This window comes from Podarcis cretensis, assembly GCF_951804945.1.
Source record: "Podarcis cretensis genome assembly, chromosome: 14".
Classification (NCBI taxonomy): Eukaryota; Metazoa; Chordata; class Lepidosauria; order Squamata; family Lacertidae; genus Podarcis; species Podarcis cretensis.
Genome location: NC_137183.1, coordinates 5,010,701 through 5,025,579, shown reverse-complemented (window position 1 = coordinate 5,025,579; position 14,879 = coordinate 5,010,701). Strand labels below are relative to the sequence as shown.

The 14,879-nt window shown below is 44.1% G+C and overlaps 1 protein-coding gene across 4 annotated transcripts in view; it reads right to left on the bottom strand.

The window, feature by feature from the left end:
- TLN2 (talin 2) overlaps nucleotides 1-14,879 on the bottom strand; it is a 182,041-nt gene that overhangs the window by 92,900 nt on the left and 74,262 nt on the right. For all 4 annotated transcript variants that reach the window (XM_079953110.1, XM_079953107.1, XM_079953109.1 and 1 more), the window contains exons 5-7: nucleotides 12,882-13,034; nucleotides 3,936-4,078; nucleotides 1,724-1,851 (exon numbers count right to left, since the gene is read on the bottom strand). In XM_079953110.1, the coding sequence (XP_079809236.1) occupies nucleotides 1,724-1,851; nucleotides 3,936-4,078; nucleotides 12,882-13,034 (424 nt within the window). The remainder of the gene's footprint in view (nucleotides 1-1,723; nucleotides 1,852-3,935; nucleotides 4,079-12,881; nucleotides 13,035-14,879) is intronic.

The window sequence follows — 14,879 nt, the reverse complement described above, 5'->3', positions numbered from 1 at the left end:
TTCATACCCGAAAGGCATGTATGAAAAACCCGGGGAGACCCCTTCATTAAGGAAAAATGGCTCAGTAGAAAAACACAGTGAACTGCCTTCTGTTCCTTTGGAAATGATGGTTAAGTATAACATCGGCCTTCAGAAGAGACTCCATCCAATTAAAAGGAAATCATTTGTACAGAGTGGGGAAAGGGCAGAGAGAACACCCCCGCCCCAAAGAAATCATCCATCAGCTCTTTTTAATTTGAACTCTGAGCAGAATGCTTATGCCACTGAAGGGAACCACTTCTCTTCAGAGAGATACAAAAATCCAATTATTATGCAATTACATTATTTAAATGTATTTAAACACAAAGGCAATCTATGTCATCATCTTTTGTTCCTTCCCATGTTGAGAGAGTGTTTTAACATCTGTAGCAGCCATATGAATTCTTCTGCTGTTCAAGCGCAACAATCAAAATCGAAAAGGTGACACAGGGCAGCAACAGCCCACCACCACTGCTAGGTACCTGGAGCTCCACTACGAGTTAAGGCAGGCCTCAACTTTGCAAGGTCACACACATGCATTTTGCTATTATATCACTACCCTGCGTATTGTTTGTTGAAGTACTCATATTTGCATGTTAGGGAAGACTCTGGGTGTGCAAAGGAGCATTCGCCAGCTACAGAAAGAAAAGGTACTTGCTGGTACAGTACCTTGGTTTTTCTTTTTCAGAAAAACGAAAACAACCCAACCCACAGATCCTGCAAAAACACTGCTTTAGCCTTTGAATAGTTGCATTGGGGGGAAAGGCAGAGGCAAGGTGTTCTGGACAAATCTCCACTCGTGGCTCCTGAAGGCTCCCTGCTTCATCAGAAGAGACCCTTTGGTTTTTCCTTCCGTGCTGTCTGTCATTTCTTAAAGGAAACAACAGACAATACCACCACTGGCAGAGGTTGCTGTGAATATTATTCTTGCTGCAGATGCTGGATTGAGAGCCACAGTGTTCCCCTTGGTGGGAAGGAAGATTTTCAGCCATTTCACTGAAATATTTTATACAGAAACTGCACACAACTGCACAGAAGCTTAACAGGTGAAATAACAGTGAAACTAAAGCAATGAATTCCCAGCAAGAAGAGAAATTAGCACATGAAGGATCAAAGTTCTAGTCTATTCCTCTCTCCTTGCCACACTAGTGTTCTGCTTAGAGCAGCCTTCACCAATCTTCTGCCCTCCAGATGTTGTTGGACTACAACTCCCATAATCCTTAGTAAGCGTGGCTATATTCCTATCAAGCACAGCATCTTAGGTTTATGCTGGCTGGGGCTGATGGGAGCTGTAATCCAAAGCAGCTGGAGGGAACCAGGTACCTAAATCGGTGTTCTTCAATCTTGGGTTCCCAGATGTACATAAGGTGGTCTTCCAAAGGATGATCCCCTGCCTCCAGTCTAAACTGATATGGTCCTCTCCACCACCACAAGTCTCTACCACCTCACTTTACTGGGTGCATAGGTCTAAACTGAGAGGGCACACTGTGAAAGAGCAGCAGCAACTGCTGGCCTTTGGTGAAATTCTCATCGAGAGCTTTATAACACTATTACCTGCTTTCTCAACAAGGAAGCCCAGATCTGTTTTTGTGGGATCTTCCCCCGGCTTCTCGGAACACGGCCTGAAAACCACTGGGCTGGAAGAGTTATCAAAGCAGCACACAACAGTTTAACCCCATGTGTAAAGATCGTTGGACCAACTTACTCTAAAAATCCAGGTTTGTGCTTGTGCTCAACATGAGGCCCAAACTGGATCTGCGCTTGGAAACCTCCAAATTCACACGCTTTCTCAAACGACACTGGATGGGAGCCGTTCAGAATATCATCACGAGCCTGGGAAGCAAATGAAGAAAGAGTCTGTGTCATGCATTTGCTTCACCTGAAGAGGATGCAGACTCCTGGCCTCTGACACCTGGATGCCAAAGATCCGCCAGTCATAGCAAATGTGGTGGAGCTAGATATTGGCCTCAGTGGACAAACAGTCTGTCCTGGAATAAGGCGCCTTCTAATGGTTCTTGATTACTGGTAAGTTCTGCTACATAAACCCCACTGAAATAAACAGGGGCTGTGCAAAAGCACTCTGGATTGGTATTGCATCATCTGATGATGTCACTTGATGGCTCACATCTGAATGCACCACTGAAAGACACGTAGCAAGTTTAAAAAACAGCTTCTGGGGAAACAGAAGATGTACACAGCTTTGTAAATACTGACATGGAGGTGAAGAGCACTAGGTGTTATCTGGAATATTTTTTTATTATTTGATTAATTATTTAATTTCTATACCATTTAATATACAGTGGTGCCTCGCAAGACGAAATTAATCCGTTCCACGAGTCTCTTCGTCTTGTGGTTTTTTCCGTCTTGCGAAGCACGGCTATTAGCGGCTTAGCAGCTTAGCGGCTATTAACGGCTTAGCGGCTTTAAGAAAAAGGAAACAAACTCGCAAGAACTCGCAAGACGTTTCGTCTTGCGAAGCAAGCCCATAGGGAAATTCGTCTTGCGGAACGACTCAAAAAACGGAAAACTCTTTCGTCTTGTGCGTTTTTCGTCTTGCGAGGCATTCGTCTTGCGAGGTACCACTGTACTGAAAATATATCTAAGTGGAGTACAAAAAACTGAAGCTGCAAGAGACAATTTAAATGAAATATTACAAAAAATGTAAAAATGTTGCATTAATACTAAATTCTATATCTATCTATCTATCTGTCATTTCTATCATCTTCAGGCACGCTCTCTCTTCTCAGCCTCTGGGTTCTCAGCCAGGGTCCAAACAAACTCTCATCTCACTCACAAAAATCTCACAATGAGAAGAGTTCCTGGAAACAGCGGACATCACCCTAGTCTCCCACGCTAGACTTGATGTTTATGGACAGGCCCAAGGTGGATGGCACTTCCTCAGGCTGCCCACAGTTGTGTCCGATTCAGCTGCATTCTCCACTCCCAGTTCCAGGGGCAGCAGGTTTGATGAGCTTCCCAGGGGCTCCAAAGAATGGGGAAATAATACTGTGCAGTACAGTACTATTAAATATGGACTCTCGCTTGACACACGCACTTTCCCCAGTGAGTTTTTGCTCTTCTCTTTGTGTACCCCACTGTAACATCTTAATAAAATATAAAGAGGAAACAACAATAAAAACAACAGCTTTGTGGTCCAGGGGATGCGAGAGGATATGCGGGGTATATGTGTGTGTGTGTGTGTGTGTGTGTGTGTGTGCGCGTGCGCAAATGAGGAAATGCTATCTGTACTTGATTTGGAACAGCATTTTCACACATCCATGCAGTTGTCAAGTCTTATTGTCTATAGCCAACAGACATTATAATATAAACATAATGTTCCTATGTGCAAAACATAGAGGGCAAAAAAGTTGGTCCAATACGGCAGGGATAAACCCTCAGAATACAAACAGACAGGATTTAGAAAATTCCTTTAGTTTAACACTTCCCCCAAACATTTAGCATTAAAATGATTCAAAAAAGGCCATCTTATCTTATTTTGCAGCTAGCGGAAATAAAGGTACCTTATTAGCTGAAGAACTTATCTATACCAGCCAACAGTCAACTTATCTTAAAATTGTCTGATTTGCCTCCTAGGAAGGTTTGAAATAGAAGAATGAACTTAACCCTTCATGGATTACATAAAGGACAGAAAAATATAGTGCAGCACACCTTCCATTTGGCCTGTTCTACTGAAACAAAGAACATTTCTTTACTGGCCTATTAGAAAATCCAGCCCCTTGGTATTCACACTTGTAAGTCACCCCTGGATGTTGCTGTGAACAAGTGATAAACATGTATATCTGAACTGTAACTCAAAGGCTTCTTTCTGTTCTGAAGCTGGGATAGCTGGCAAGGAGAGTAGGGCTTGGCTTGATGCAGAGCTGGAGAGGGATTTCTTGATTCCAGCTCTAGCATACCTGAACATAAAGCAGATTTAGTTGAACAGGGTCTCTCGAGTCCACATTTTGGTCTGAGTAGAAGAATTTGCGTCTCAGCAGCAGCGTCTCGTTCTCGTCCACTCCTTGCTCCCGAAACGTTCGACTGTGATCTAACCAGTTTACTAAGCGGAGAAAGAAAAAAAGACTCACAATATGCACATTACTATCACTCAGTCTCTGCCAACCTGATCCCCTTTGGACTACAATTCCCATCAGCTGTGCTAGCAGGGGCTGATGGGAGTTGTAGTCCAAAACATCTGGAGGGCGTCAGGTGGACACCTTTCTTTCTACCTCTTCTTGCAATTGCAAGAGCTAGGCATTCCAACCAACCAACACACACACACACACACACACACACACACACACACAGAAGTCAGTATTTCAGTAACAGCCTTCCCAGGTGCCCCAGGTGTAGCTTGCCTCCAACTCCCATCAGTCCCAACCAGCATGGCCAGCAATTGGAGAGGGTGTCTGGAGCTACAGTCCAGCAACATCTAGAGGGTACCTGCTTTCAAGAACATGAAATGAAATGGCAAATGTCTTGTCTATAATTTGAAGTATATACCAACAATGGATATACAATTATGTAAACTTCTAAAAGAGTCCAAATAGTAGATACACATTCCGGATAACTCCTCAAAAGGAAGCCAACTTCATTGTCTGCATCCATCTGTCTCAAGACAATGCCTGTGGAGGTGAAGCCAAACCGCTGCATGAGCAGCACCAAAGTGACCTCTCTGGGGACAAGTCTAGTAGTGTCCACTGAGGTCCGGGGCTGCCTCTCAGCCTTGCTGATGGGGTCCAAAGGAAAGCAGAGCAATATGTTTGGCACCAGCTTGGCTGCAGGAGTTGCTGGAAGGAGATGTACAAGGGGCCACCCAACCATCTTAATAACTCCACTCCAGATTTGAGGAGGGTTTCTCCTCCCGAAGATAACCCGCAAGGCAGCGGAGGTTTAGGATAATAGTTTTCCTTCTCCTAGATGGGCTCCCTTCCCAGGTTGATGAGCCTCAGTTTCCCCTTACTTCCATCTACAGCACATGCAGAAACTGGCTGCTTAACTGTTGGAGTCACTATTGGTCTTCTCTGCTCAATCTGCCACAGCTTGTCTTCGCATGCAGCAGAAGTCACTGAAGGTTTGAGACTGGCCAGTTGAAGCCACTCCTGGGTTGTGGCCACTGTTGCTACATATATATTATAGTGGTACCTTTGTTCTCAAACGCCTTGGTACTCAAACAACTTGGAACCCAAACACTGCAAACCCGGAAGTGACTGTTCCAGTTTGTGAACCTTTTTCGGAAGCTGAATGTGCTCCGTTTTGAGTGTTACGCTTCCGATTTGAGTGTTAAGCTGAGGTCTGTCTGTATTTTGCATTTTTGTGGCTTTTTTGTTTAGTTTTTGTGACTGTGTAGAACCCAGTTCAGCTATTGATTGATTGCGTGCGTGCATGACTGCAGTACATTGTTTACTGCTTTCATTTTATGGATCAATGTTCTCGTTAGACAGTAAAAATCATGTTAAATTGCTGTTTTAGGGGTTGTTTTTAAAAGTCTGGAACAGATTAATTCATTTTGCATTACTTTCTATGAGAAAGCACGCCTTGCTTTGGAACGCTTTGGTTTTGGAACAGACTTCCAGAACAGATTAAGTTTGAGAACCAAAGTACCACTGTATTTATCATTTGTGCATACAATACCTGTATTCCAGGAGGCACTTTAAGTAAGTTGTAACGAGCCAATTTCACATTCTTACCTGTGGCTTTTTATTGTTTTAAACCCCATAGTATTTGACACGTGTCATTTTATTATTGATTTGTAAACCATTTTATGGTGAAAAGCCATCTATAAATATTGAAAACAATAACAATAGCAGGCACTTAGTTAGCATTGTATATAATCCTCACAACAACCTTGTAAGGTAGGTCAAGGGCAATACAAAAACTAACTCCCAGCCCCAATCAAAACTGAATCTGTTTTAATCAAATACCTGAGCAAATTTTCTTTCTGTAGCAAGTTAGCGGCAGCTTGTTGCCATGTGTCTTTGACTGCACATTACATATAAGCACACATGTATGCCTGTGTATTGGAACACACGTGTAATGAAATCTTTAGCTGAAGTCACACTGTTCTATGAGGATATTACACTGGGCACTTTATTCCGGGGTTGCCCTCCAGACGGGGTGGAGCGGGGAGGGGGGTTGTATCACGCTGACCACCCTGCATGGAAGAATTGGTCCTCAGATGCCAGACCAGAGAGTAATATCAAAGAATGTGCATTTTTATTATGATGTAGAAATATTGTTTATTATGCAGATTGTTGCAGAATGAAAAAGAATTCATTAAAATAAGAGTTTTCAAAATGAACCAGCAGCAGAATTACAGCTGGGGCAGTCTGAGGTGGAAAGAACAGTGGCAGACTGTGAGCTCTCAAATTTCGGTGGCGCCCTGCGAGATGCTAAAATTCAGCACCCCTTTGGCTCTTGAGCTCCGTTCTACAGCATTGCTGTGGCGACCCCTGCAGCACGGTGCTCAGTGCAGCTGAACCAGGCACACTACCCTAAAACCGCCCCTGGAAAGCGTCACCCACCAAATACAGAGAAAACACAGCATGCAAAGGAGGCAGCAGACAAACAAGCCTAATTGGTAGGCGGAGGGCGGATAATTATATAAGTGGTCCCCAGCATGGCTAAACTTAGAAATGAGAAGGCTAAAGGGGAAGGAAAAGCAACAGTATTCCCCCTCCCAGGCCTGATAGAAAAAAACAGAGGCCCAATCCAGAGACCCTTCTTGGCACCAGGCTGACAAGAGTTCCCAGGCCTGGTTGTGATGGGAGAGGTGGGTTATGTGGACTCTGAAGGTCCCTGAATGCCTGTAAGGTTGTGAAGCTTCTTTGGAGGGGATGCAGGCAACGGCGCTGTTGCAAAGGTGTCTAAGTGAACTGAGCTTGCCATGAGAAAAATGGAGAAGAGAAGGAAATGCCAAGGAGCCTGGAAGGAAGGGTGGGCAGGAGGACTAAAGTAAAGGGGGTTGGGGCAGCCCATGTCCCACCATGTAATCCTCCTCCTGGACCTGCAAAATAGACCTAGGGGAAGCATACCCTTGATCTAGCAGGGGAACTGTATTATAGGTCAATTGTAGTTAAACAGTGATCTCTCCCCCGCCGCCCCCACATAGCAAAGGAGAGCTCCTAAGAGTTGCCACAGGTGTGCAAGGAGCAGAGAGAGTGGCCAATTTCTTGTGTATATCTCCGGTGGAAGGTTCCTGTCCTTAAGAAATGCTGATAGTTACCAACAGATTGACGGTCAGAGCCAATGCTTTACAGGTGGTGTTTTGTTCCCCCTGGGCTACAAGACGGCTGGATCCAGAGTTCTGGATCCTTTGATTAAGTTAGGAGTTATATAATAAGAAAGATAATTTGCATGCTCAGGGTTCTTAAGCTTGTATGCCTACATCATTAGAGCACCCCATCATTAGCCAATATAAAACTGAGGTCAGCAAATACTTTTGTATCCTTCTGCTTTGTCAGCCTTTCTCAGACAAAACTGAATCAACTGAATCAAAAATGTCAAGCCATTTAAAGGGAGTTACTCAGAATGCCACCAAGGCTGAGCACCTTGGTAACAAGTTTTATCACCACCACCAGAAAGCTCTGAAAGCAGAGAGCATGTTATTAGCCTACAGATAGATTTTTAAGAGCATTCAGAGTTCATATTTTGGCAGGTGGGTGTTTATTTATTTCATAAAGTTTATGGACTGCTTGATTGTGAAAAACCTTAAAGCAGTTTACAAAAGGAATAAACTAATGAAACAATTGTTAAAAACAACTGTTTTAAACATTAGCAATTAAAACCAACAATAAACAAAAACCAGCTTAAAACACCTGTGTCATTGGGTTTGTAGCCAATGTTAGTCCTACTTGGAGCAGACCCATTGAAATGTATGGGCATGACTAGCTTAAGTACGTTGATTTCAGTGGGTCTTCCCTGAGTAGAATTTGGTTGGATACAACCCATAATTTCTATCATCCAACGGCAGGGTTTTTTTTTCCTGTTGTGAGGAAAGTTGCTACATCCCAGGCTCATAACTACATATTGATCTATGCAATCCTCATGATTACGGCATTTGTCTGGAAAATGGAATCGGGCCGATATCCTGTCCAGCAACTATCAAGATCGCATAGTTTACTGTCATTGCGCCTAGGTACTCTGCACATGCTAAGAATTATAGGGAAATGGCTTTGGCCTTCAGAAGCCCTTTTAAAAAATTAACCCAAGAGGTGATTAAATGCCGCAGTCTCACTCTGCAGTCATCAAGCTCCTTTGAGAGCTGGCCTGAGCACTCAAAGCCTCACAGCACTTCCTCCGCATTCCCACAGAACTACATGACACCTTGTCCTCCCTGGCTGGAAGGATTCCAGTTATGTGGGGAAAACACTCAGCCCCGGCTGATTGAGCACGACAGTTGCCTGTCAATGATGGGAAGGACCTTTCTGAGTCCCTGGCCCTGGAGAGCAGCAACCAATACTGGGCCAGCCGGCCAGTCTGAATGGACATACGGCAGCTTCCAAGCTTCCTTGAAAGCAGCTGAATTGTTGCCACGAACCATGCAGCAAGTTCCAACCTTTAGGGAACACTTATAAAATTTATATACTGCTTGATTGTAAAAACAAAACAAAAACCAGCCTCGAAGCGGTTTACAAAATGAATGTAACAATGAAATTATCAGTAAAGACAGTTAAAAACAGCTGTTTAAGACATTCCAAAAAAACCCCAACAACAGTACACTAAAAACCAGATTTAAAAAACACGTCAAATTTCTGCTTATCTGTATAGGCTTGCCTGAGCAAAAATATTTTTAGCAAGTGCAAAAAAAATGTACAGGGAAAGTGCCTGCGTGGTGTCAATAGGAAGGGAGTTCCAAAGTTTGGTGCTGCCACACTGGAAGATCAATTTCTTACAACATGCAACGAGTATTATGTGGAACCTCTACCAGGGCCAGTTCTGCAGACTGAAGTGGTTGAGTGGGCATCAGTGTTATACATCATATATGCAGCTCATGCTGAATTAAAGTTAAAAATGAACAGGATCACTGCAAAACTCTTGTTTTGGTCTCATCTGACCTATTATAAATTTGCTTAGTTTCTCCTTTGCTCAGTTTTTTATTTTTAACTGACAAGCAACTCTAAAACCTGCATGGGAGGTGAAGCTAGGATACAACAATGGAATTAAAATAAAATCAATAAAATAAAGAAGTCCTTGCCCCTGCCAAGTTGTGCATAGTAAACTATCATCTTGGATCGCTGTCAGAGTTACAGAACAAAGTGAGGATTGTTTTAGCTTCCTTTGCAAACACTATTGATATTTTGGACTGCAGATTCCAGCATATGAAAGCAGCTCACTGCACTGACCTCCAGCATCTAAGGTGAATAAGGCCACACACACACACACACACACACACACACACACAGAGTCCACACCTAAATAGCACTTCTTACTCTAGTAAGAGAAGTGGGCAGCAAGAGACCCCAGGCTGGTCAAAAGCCAATTCTAGAAAGGGGGAAGGGCAGCGGGGGAGGCAAGGAAGGAGGAAAGGAGGAGGATAAAGAATATTTATAGTTGTTGCCTGGGAACCTCTGTTGTTCCATTGCAATATATAAAGGATCCTACCCTTGCATGCCATATCAAATCAAACAGCTGATTCTGGACTCTCATTCGCTAACCTGGTTTAGTGCACACTTATAGGCACACACCAAATAGGTGGGGAAACGTCTCTGTATTTTTATGCTCAGATTTACGAGCACATGTGAAAGGCGAAAGGATGGTGTGATCTTGGGTATGCAATTATATTTATACGGCGTCATCAGGGGGTGCCTAGTGCGTTGTAAAAAATGGAAGAGGATATCACCCTCAACCATTTTGCCCACTGCAAAGCTCGGAGGATAACCTGGGCAAGGTGTCACCATTCCTGCAAAAGCTCCTTCGGGGTCAGAAGCCATAGCTTTGGTAGAATCTGAATCTCAAAAGAATCAGTCCTAGGGGCAGTCCTTATCACCCACCTACAGCTGCAGAACAGCTAGCTCCTTGGAGGGTAATGGGGGTCACACAAAGCCCAGACCAGCCATCTTCCATAAGACCTCAGGAAGGCTTCTGCAACTTGCTGAAGCAACAATTCCCTTCTAGGCAGGGCTCTGTCCAGGGTCCTGACCTCATCTAGCTCAAATGGGGCTCTGTTGCATCAGCTGCTATGTTAACGAGGCATCACAACCATAGAACCTGCTCCCTGGACAGCAAAGGATAAGTCCCAACCCCAAGGAGCATGCATGGTAAAATATCAGAGAAAGCAATGAAGGCAGGGGTAAAACAATGGAAGCAACGTGCAGTTGTTTCTGTTGGATGGGCTTTGGGGGCTTAGCCACCAAGGGCTTTGGATGGCGATTAGGGGGGTTGTGCAAAAGGCTTCGTGGAAGCAGCAGTCAGAAGCAGCGCTTACTGTACAGAAGGACCAAGATTTATAAATAAAGTTAAGGTCTTTTCCAGTTTCCCAACACATTCAAACATCCATGTTCTTCAACACCGGACATTCTTTAACATTTATGCACTTAGGGAGACACTGGCCTGGTTCACACACAGTGCTAATCTGTTGTTTAGCAAACTGGTTTAATAAACCATAGTTTGCTTGCTTATCTGAATCCTTCCTAACTATGTTTTGTTTATTGCAAACAAAAAATGAAATGGAGCCACGGTTTCTTGTTAGGTTTAATGAACCTTAAGAACGCTGCAAACCTGGAAGTAGGTATTTTGGTTTGTGAACTTTGCCTTGGAAGCAGAACATGTTCCGCTTCCTGTTGAGTGTGTTCCATTTGTAAATTGAGTCCCCTCCTCTTTATCTGGGCTGGGTTGAATTAGTAGGTTGAATCTTCCTAATGGTTCATCCACTGATGGACTATATGGGGATTCCAGGGTCAGCACAGAGGCACATGAGCTGCATGATACATTATGGGCCCTTGTGTCTGTCAGTGGGGCGATTTCCCTAAGTCCTATAGCTTCTACATTATCTGCAGCCTCTTTGTTTCATTAGTCCTTTTTCTGTTCCAGGGACCGTTTATTCTAGATCTTTTTTGGAGTCTGGGGAGAATCTTGTAAGTCTACTGACTCCCTTAACTGAGTCATAGTCCCCTTTCTCTGTGGGGTATTTAAATCGGGTCTTGTTGCTATGGAGAGGGAGGTTCCACTCCTCTGGCGTTTGCTGTTCTTAGCTGAGCTCTTTATTGCACCAAAGTAATTATTGTTCATTATGCTTGTTCCTTGCATCTTAGTTTGCACAATGGAGGGCACATACTGTCTTTAAAAACTCTTGTCAATAATATTTGGTACTTTGCCAAATGATCTCGCATGTGCAAAACCTTAGTTGGAGTTCTATTCTGGTGAAACTTGATAACTAATCTTTTCTGGTAGTTGTTCCTTGGCAGCCAATATACATTTTTAAAGTCTAAAATTGATTGTTCACAGTGGAGAATTTGGCTCACAAGAAATACAAGACAAACTAGGGGGCACCCAAATACCCTGGCTAACACACCACCAATTGTATGACTTCTTAAAAAAAAAAACCAGTAGTAAAATCAGCAGCAACTAGGCCCTTGACCACCTTTGAAAATCTTCTCCTAAGAACAAAGGGACAAGGCAAAGGGATGGTATCCACAATATACAAAATACTGGTCCAAAATCCCACAAGCTCCCTCGACACAATCAAAAAACAATGGGAGCACAACATAGGCCATTAAATTATCCCCACCCAACGGACTAGAATGTGGTCTAAACCTCCCTTTAAATCTATCTCAGCCAAAAGAAGGGAACTCACACTGAAACTCACATACAGATGGTACTTAACACCACAGAAACTGGCATTGATACACCTAGGAACCTCACAACAATGTTCGAGAGACTGCACCTCTACAGGCACATACCTCCACATGTGGTGGAAATGCTCCCAAATCCAACCCTTCTGGACAAATGTCCTACAAAAGATATGCAAAATGACTAAACAAGTATTAGAACTCAACCCAGAACTGGCCCTACTGAAGATTTACCAAGATCATAATGACCCCTCACATTACAAAGAGCTTATAGCCCACCTACTCTCAGCAACTAGAAGCCTCATAGACTGGGGGGACCTGTCAGGAAGTGAACAAGGACAACTGGTACCAACTCGTATGGAAAACAGCCTTACTACAGAAGCTAACCAACAAACTGAAACTGATACGGGGACAAATAGAAAAGGATACCTTCACCCTAGTATGGCTCCCCTTTATCACATACACAGCCCAGCAAGACCACAACAAGAACCCATCAACAGCATATGAATCAATTTGGCTTACTTGACCCAACAAGTCCTCCTCCCCTCACAATTGCAATCAAACCCCACTGCAGTCAACCACAGACAACCAACCACACCCTGCCCCCCCCAATACCTCTCATTACCAAGGAAACATAATAAGAGAATAGAAAGAGAACATATCCAGTGGATGCTGGCACAATTCCCCCCCTTCTCGTCTCAACCTTATACTGCATACAACACTAATGTCTCACAACAAATGTAACTGATCTGTAGAAAACACAACCTGATAAAGAGACAATGCACGTACTTTTGTAAACTAAGAAAACCTTTAACACAAATTATTAAACACACAGACAGTCTGACTTTCTGCAAGTCAGAGCTACGGTTAATTCACTTCTGTTTTCAGAGACTGTCACCAACTTCAGTTTCTATTTATTCTGACAAGTCATAGGTTGGGAACATGTTGAGCGTCCTCTGTAGGACCAGAGTTGCCATCATTCCTGGCTGCTGGACACACTGCCTAGGGCTGCTGGGAGTTGGAGTCCAGCAAAATATGAAAGGCCACAGAGCTTCACTGGGGAGCACAACTTACGGTCATCATCCGTGTGCAGCTTTGCCTTTAATTTCTCCATTTTTTTTTCATCTCGCAGCAGCGTCCGATCTTTCTTCAGGGTCCCTGTGCCCTCCTCTTTCTTTTCTTCGTTGCTCTCCTGGATTAAGGAGTATTCTTCGTAGTTGGTTATTCCTGGAATTGCAATAACAAACTAAGCCTGCTTATTCAACACAGCTATTTGGTCCGAAACCACATCCTTGTCTAAAGCAAGCCAGAAAACCCCAAACACAGTTCTTTTAGAAGGCTGCTGCTCTGCCCCGGGGAAGTCCATGGCCTAGTTTGGATGTAATGCTAGTTCTCAAACTTGGGTCCTACAACTCCCATCATCCCTAGCTAGCAAGAGCAGTGGTCAGGGATAATGGGAGTTGTAGTCCAACAACAGATAGGAACGCAAGTTTGAGAAACACTGTCCTAAAGTCTGTTTAAAAAAGAAAAGGCCTCGCAGGCCAATTTAGAACATGAGACTGGGCCCAGGTGCTCCACAAGGCCTGCATTTCTCCAGTACAGCCACAAGGAGGAGTTTGGTAGCTTTCACGTCTGTTTTAGATTAATCACTTAGAAACAAGCCATGGTTTATGAAGCTCACTTAGTTTTTACTAACCACAGTGCTTGGGGTGTGGCTTAGCTCATTATAATGCTAAGCCATAGTTCAGTCCCTGACATCACTAGGGGAGGGATCTTACCAGTCACAGAGCTGGGAAAGGCAGCCCCTGTGGCACAAAAGCTCTCTCTCAGCCTGCAGTCATTCTTTCAGGCTGGGACAGTGGGAGATGTGGGAAGCAGGGCCCTTGCCATCAGCTCTGCTGAAAGACCAGCTCCATCAGATGAAATCCTACCCCTGAAAGTTTCCATTCCAGCTGCTCATTATAAGAACCAATATTTAACTTTAAGAATTGGCTCCTGAGTTGGCTCCTGCCTCCCTCTCCCCCGCACATCCTTTTTTCCTTTTGTGCTGTGTCTTTCGGACTGTAAGCTTACAGGCAGGGACAACGTTGTTTTAATTGACCGTACATAAGCTTCCGCAAGAGGCTTTTGGTCTGGAGAGTGGGGTACAGGTGCTCTAAAGAAAAAACTAAGAACACACCCCAGCAACATCCAGTGGCCAAGGGAAGGAGCCCTTTAGTTTTAGCTCTGAGTCACGGGTTGGCCAACATGCTGGCTGCAAATGTTCCACCCAGGAACACATCTTGGAAGAATAGAAAAATGAAGCAATTCATGGTACAAGTGGGGAACCTAAGTTCCAAGGGCCAAATGTGGCCCTCCAGGCTTGCCAGTCTGGGCCCCAGAACTGCCTGCAGGCCATGCCCCTCCTCCAACCTGCTCTGCATATCTTCAAGGCCTTTTGCCTGGCTGGAATGCAACCCTGGACCATGGCAATGCCTCTTCCTTGCATGAATGGACTGTGGAGGTGCACGGGGATACAGAAAGTTTTGTATGACTTGTGTGCTTTTAACTTGGGCATGTGGCAAAAATAAAATTGAGGTGGAAAGGAGTCAGGGTTTTGGGAGAAATGACTTTGGCAATCCCACACTCCATTGAACCCAATAGGTTTTGATCATATGTGATTTTGGCTGTAGGTGTGACCCCCTGGAACGTAAATCCTGCATAAGTTGTGGGCTTATTGTACAAAGAGTCACATCCATGGACCCTCCTCCACTTTTGTCTCCCCCCAGAATGTGGTCCATGGCTGAGAAATGCCATTCTCAACCTCCTGGTGCTTAACCAGGATCAGAAGCTCAAGTTTCCAGGACAGCCCTTTTTTTTAGAATGGAGATCATGCATCAAGGTTCAAGACCCCAACTGTCCCCCCCCCCAATTCACCAGCAAGTTCCATTTACACTCACTTAGCACCCTTTCTTTTTCTTCTGGAGTTGTTATTCCTACCAGGACAGACAGTAAAAGATGAGGTTTAGGCCTGGGGACCCCAGTGGCTATTTCTCCTCACAGGAAAATCTATCCTAGGAAATAGAGTTAATG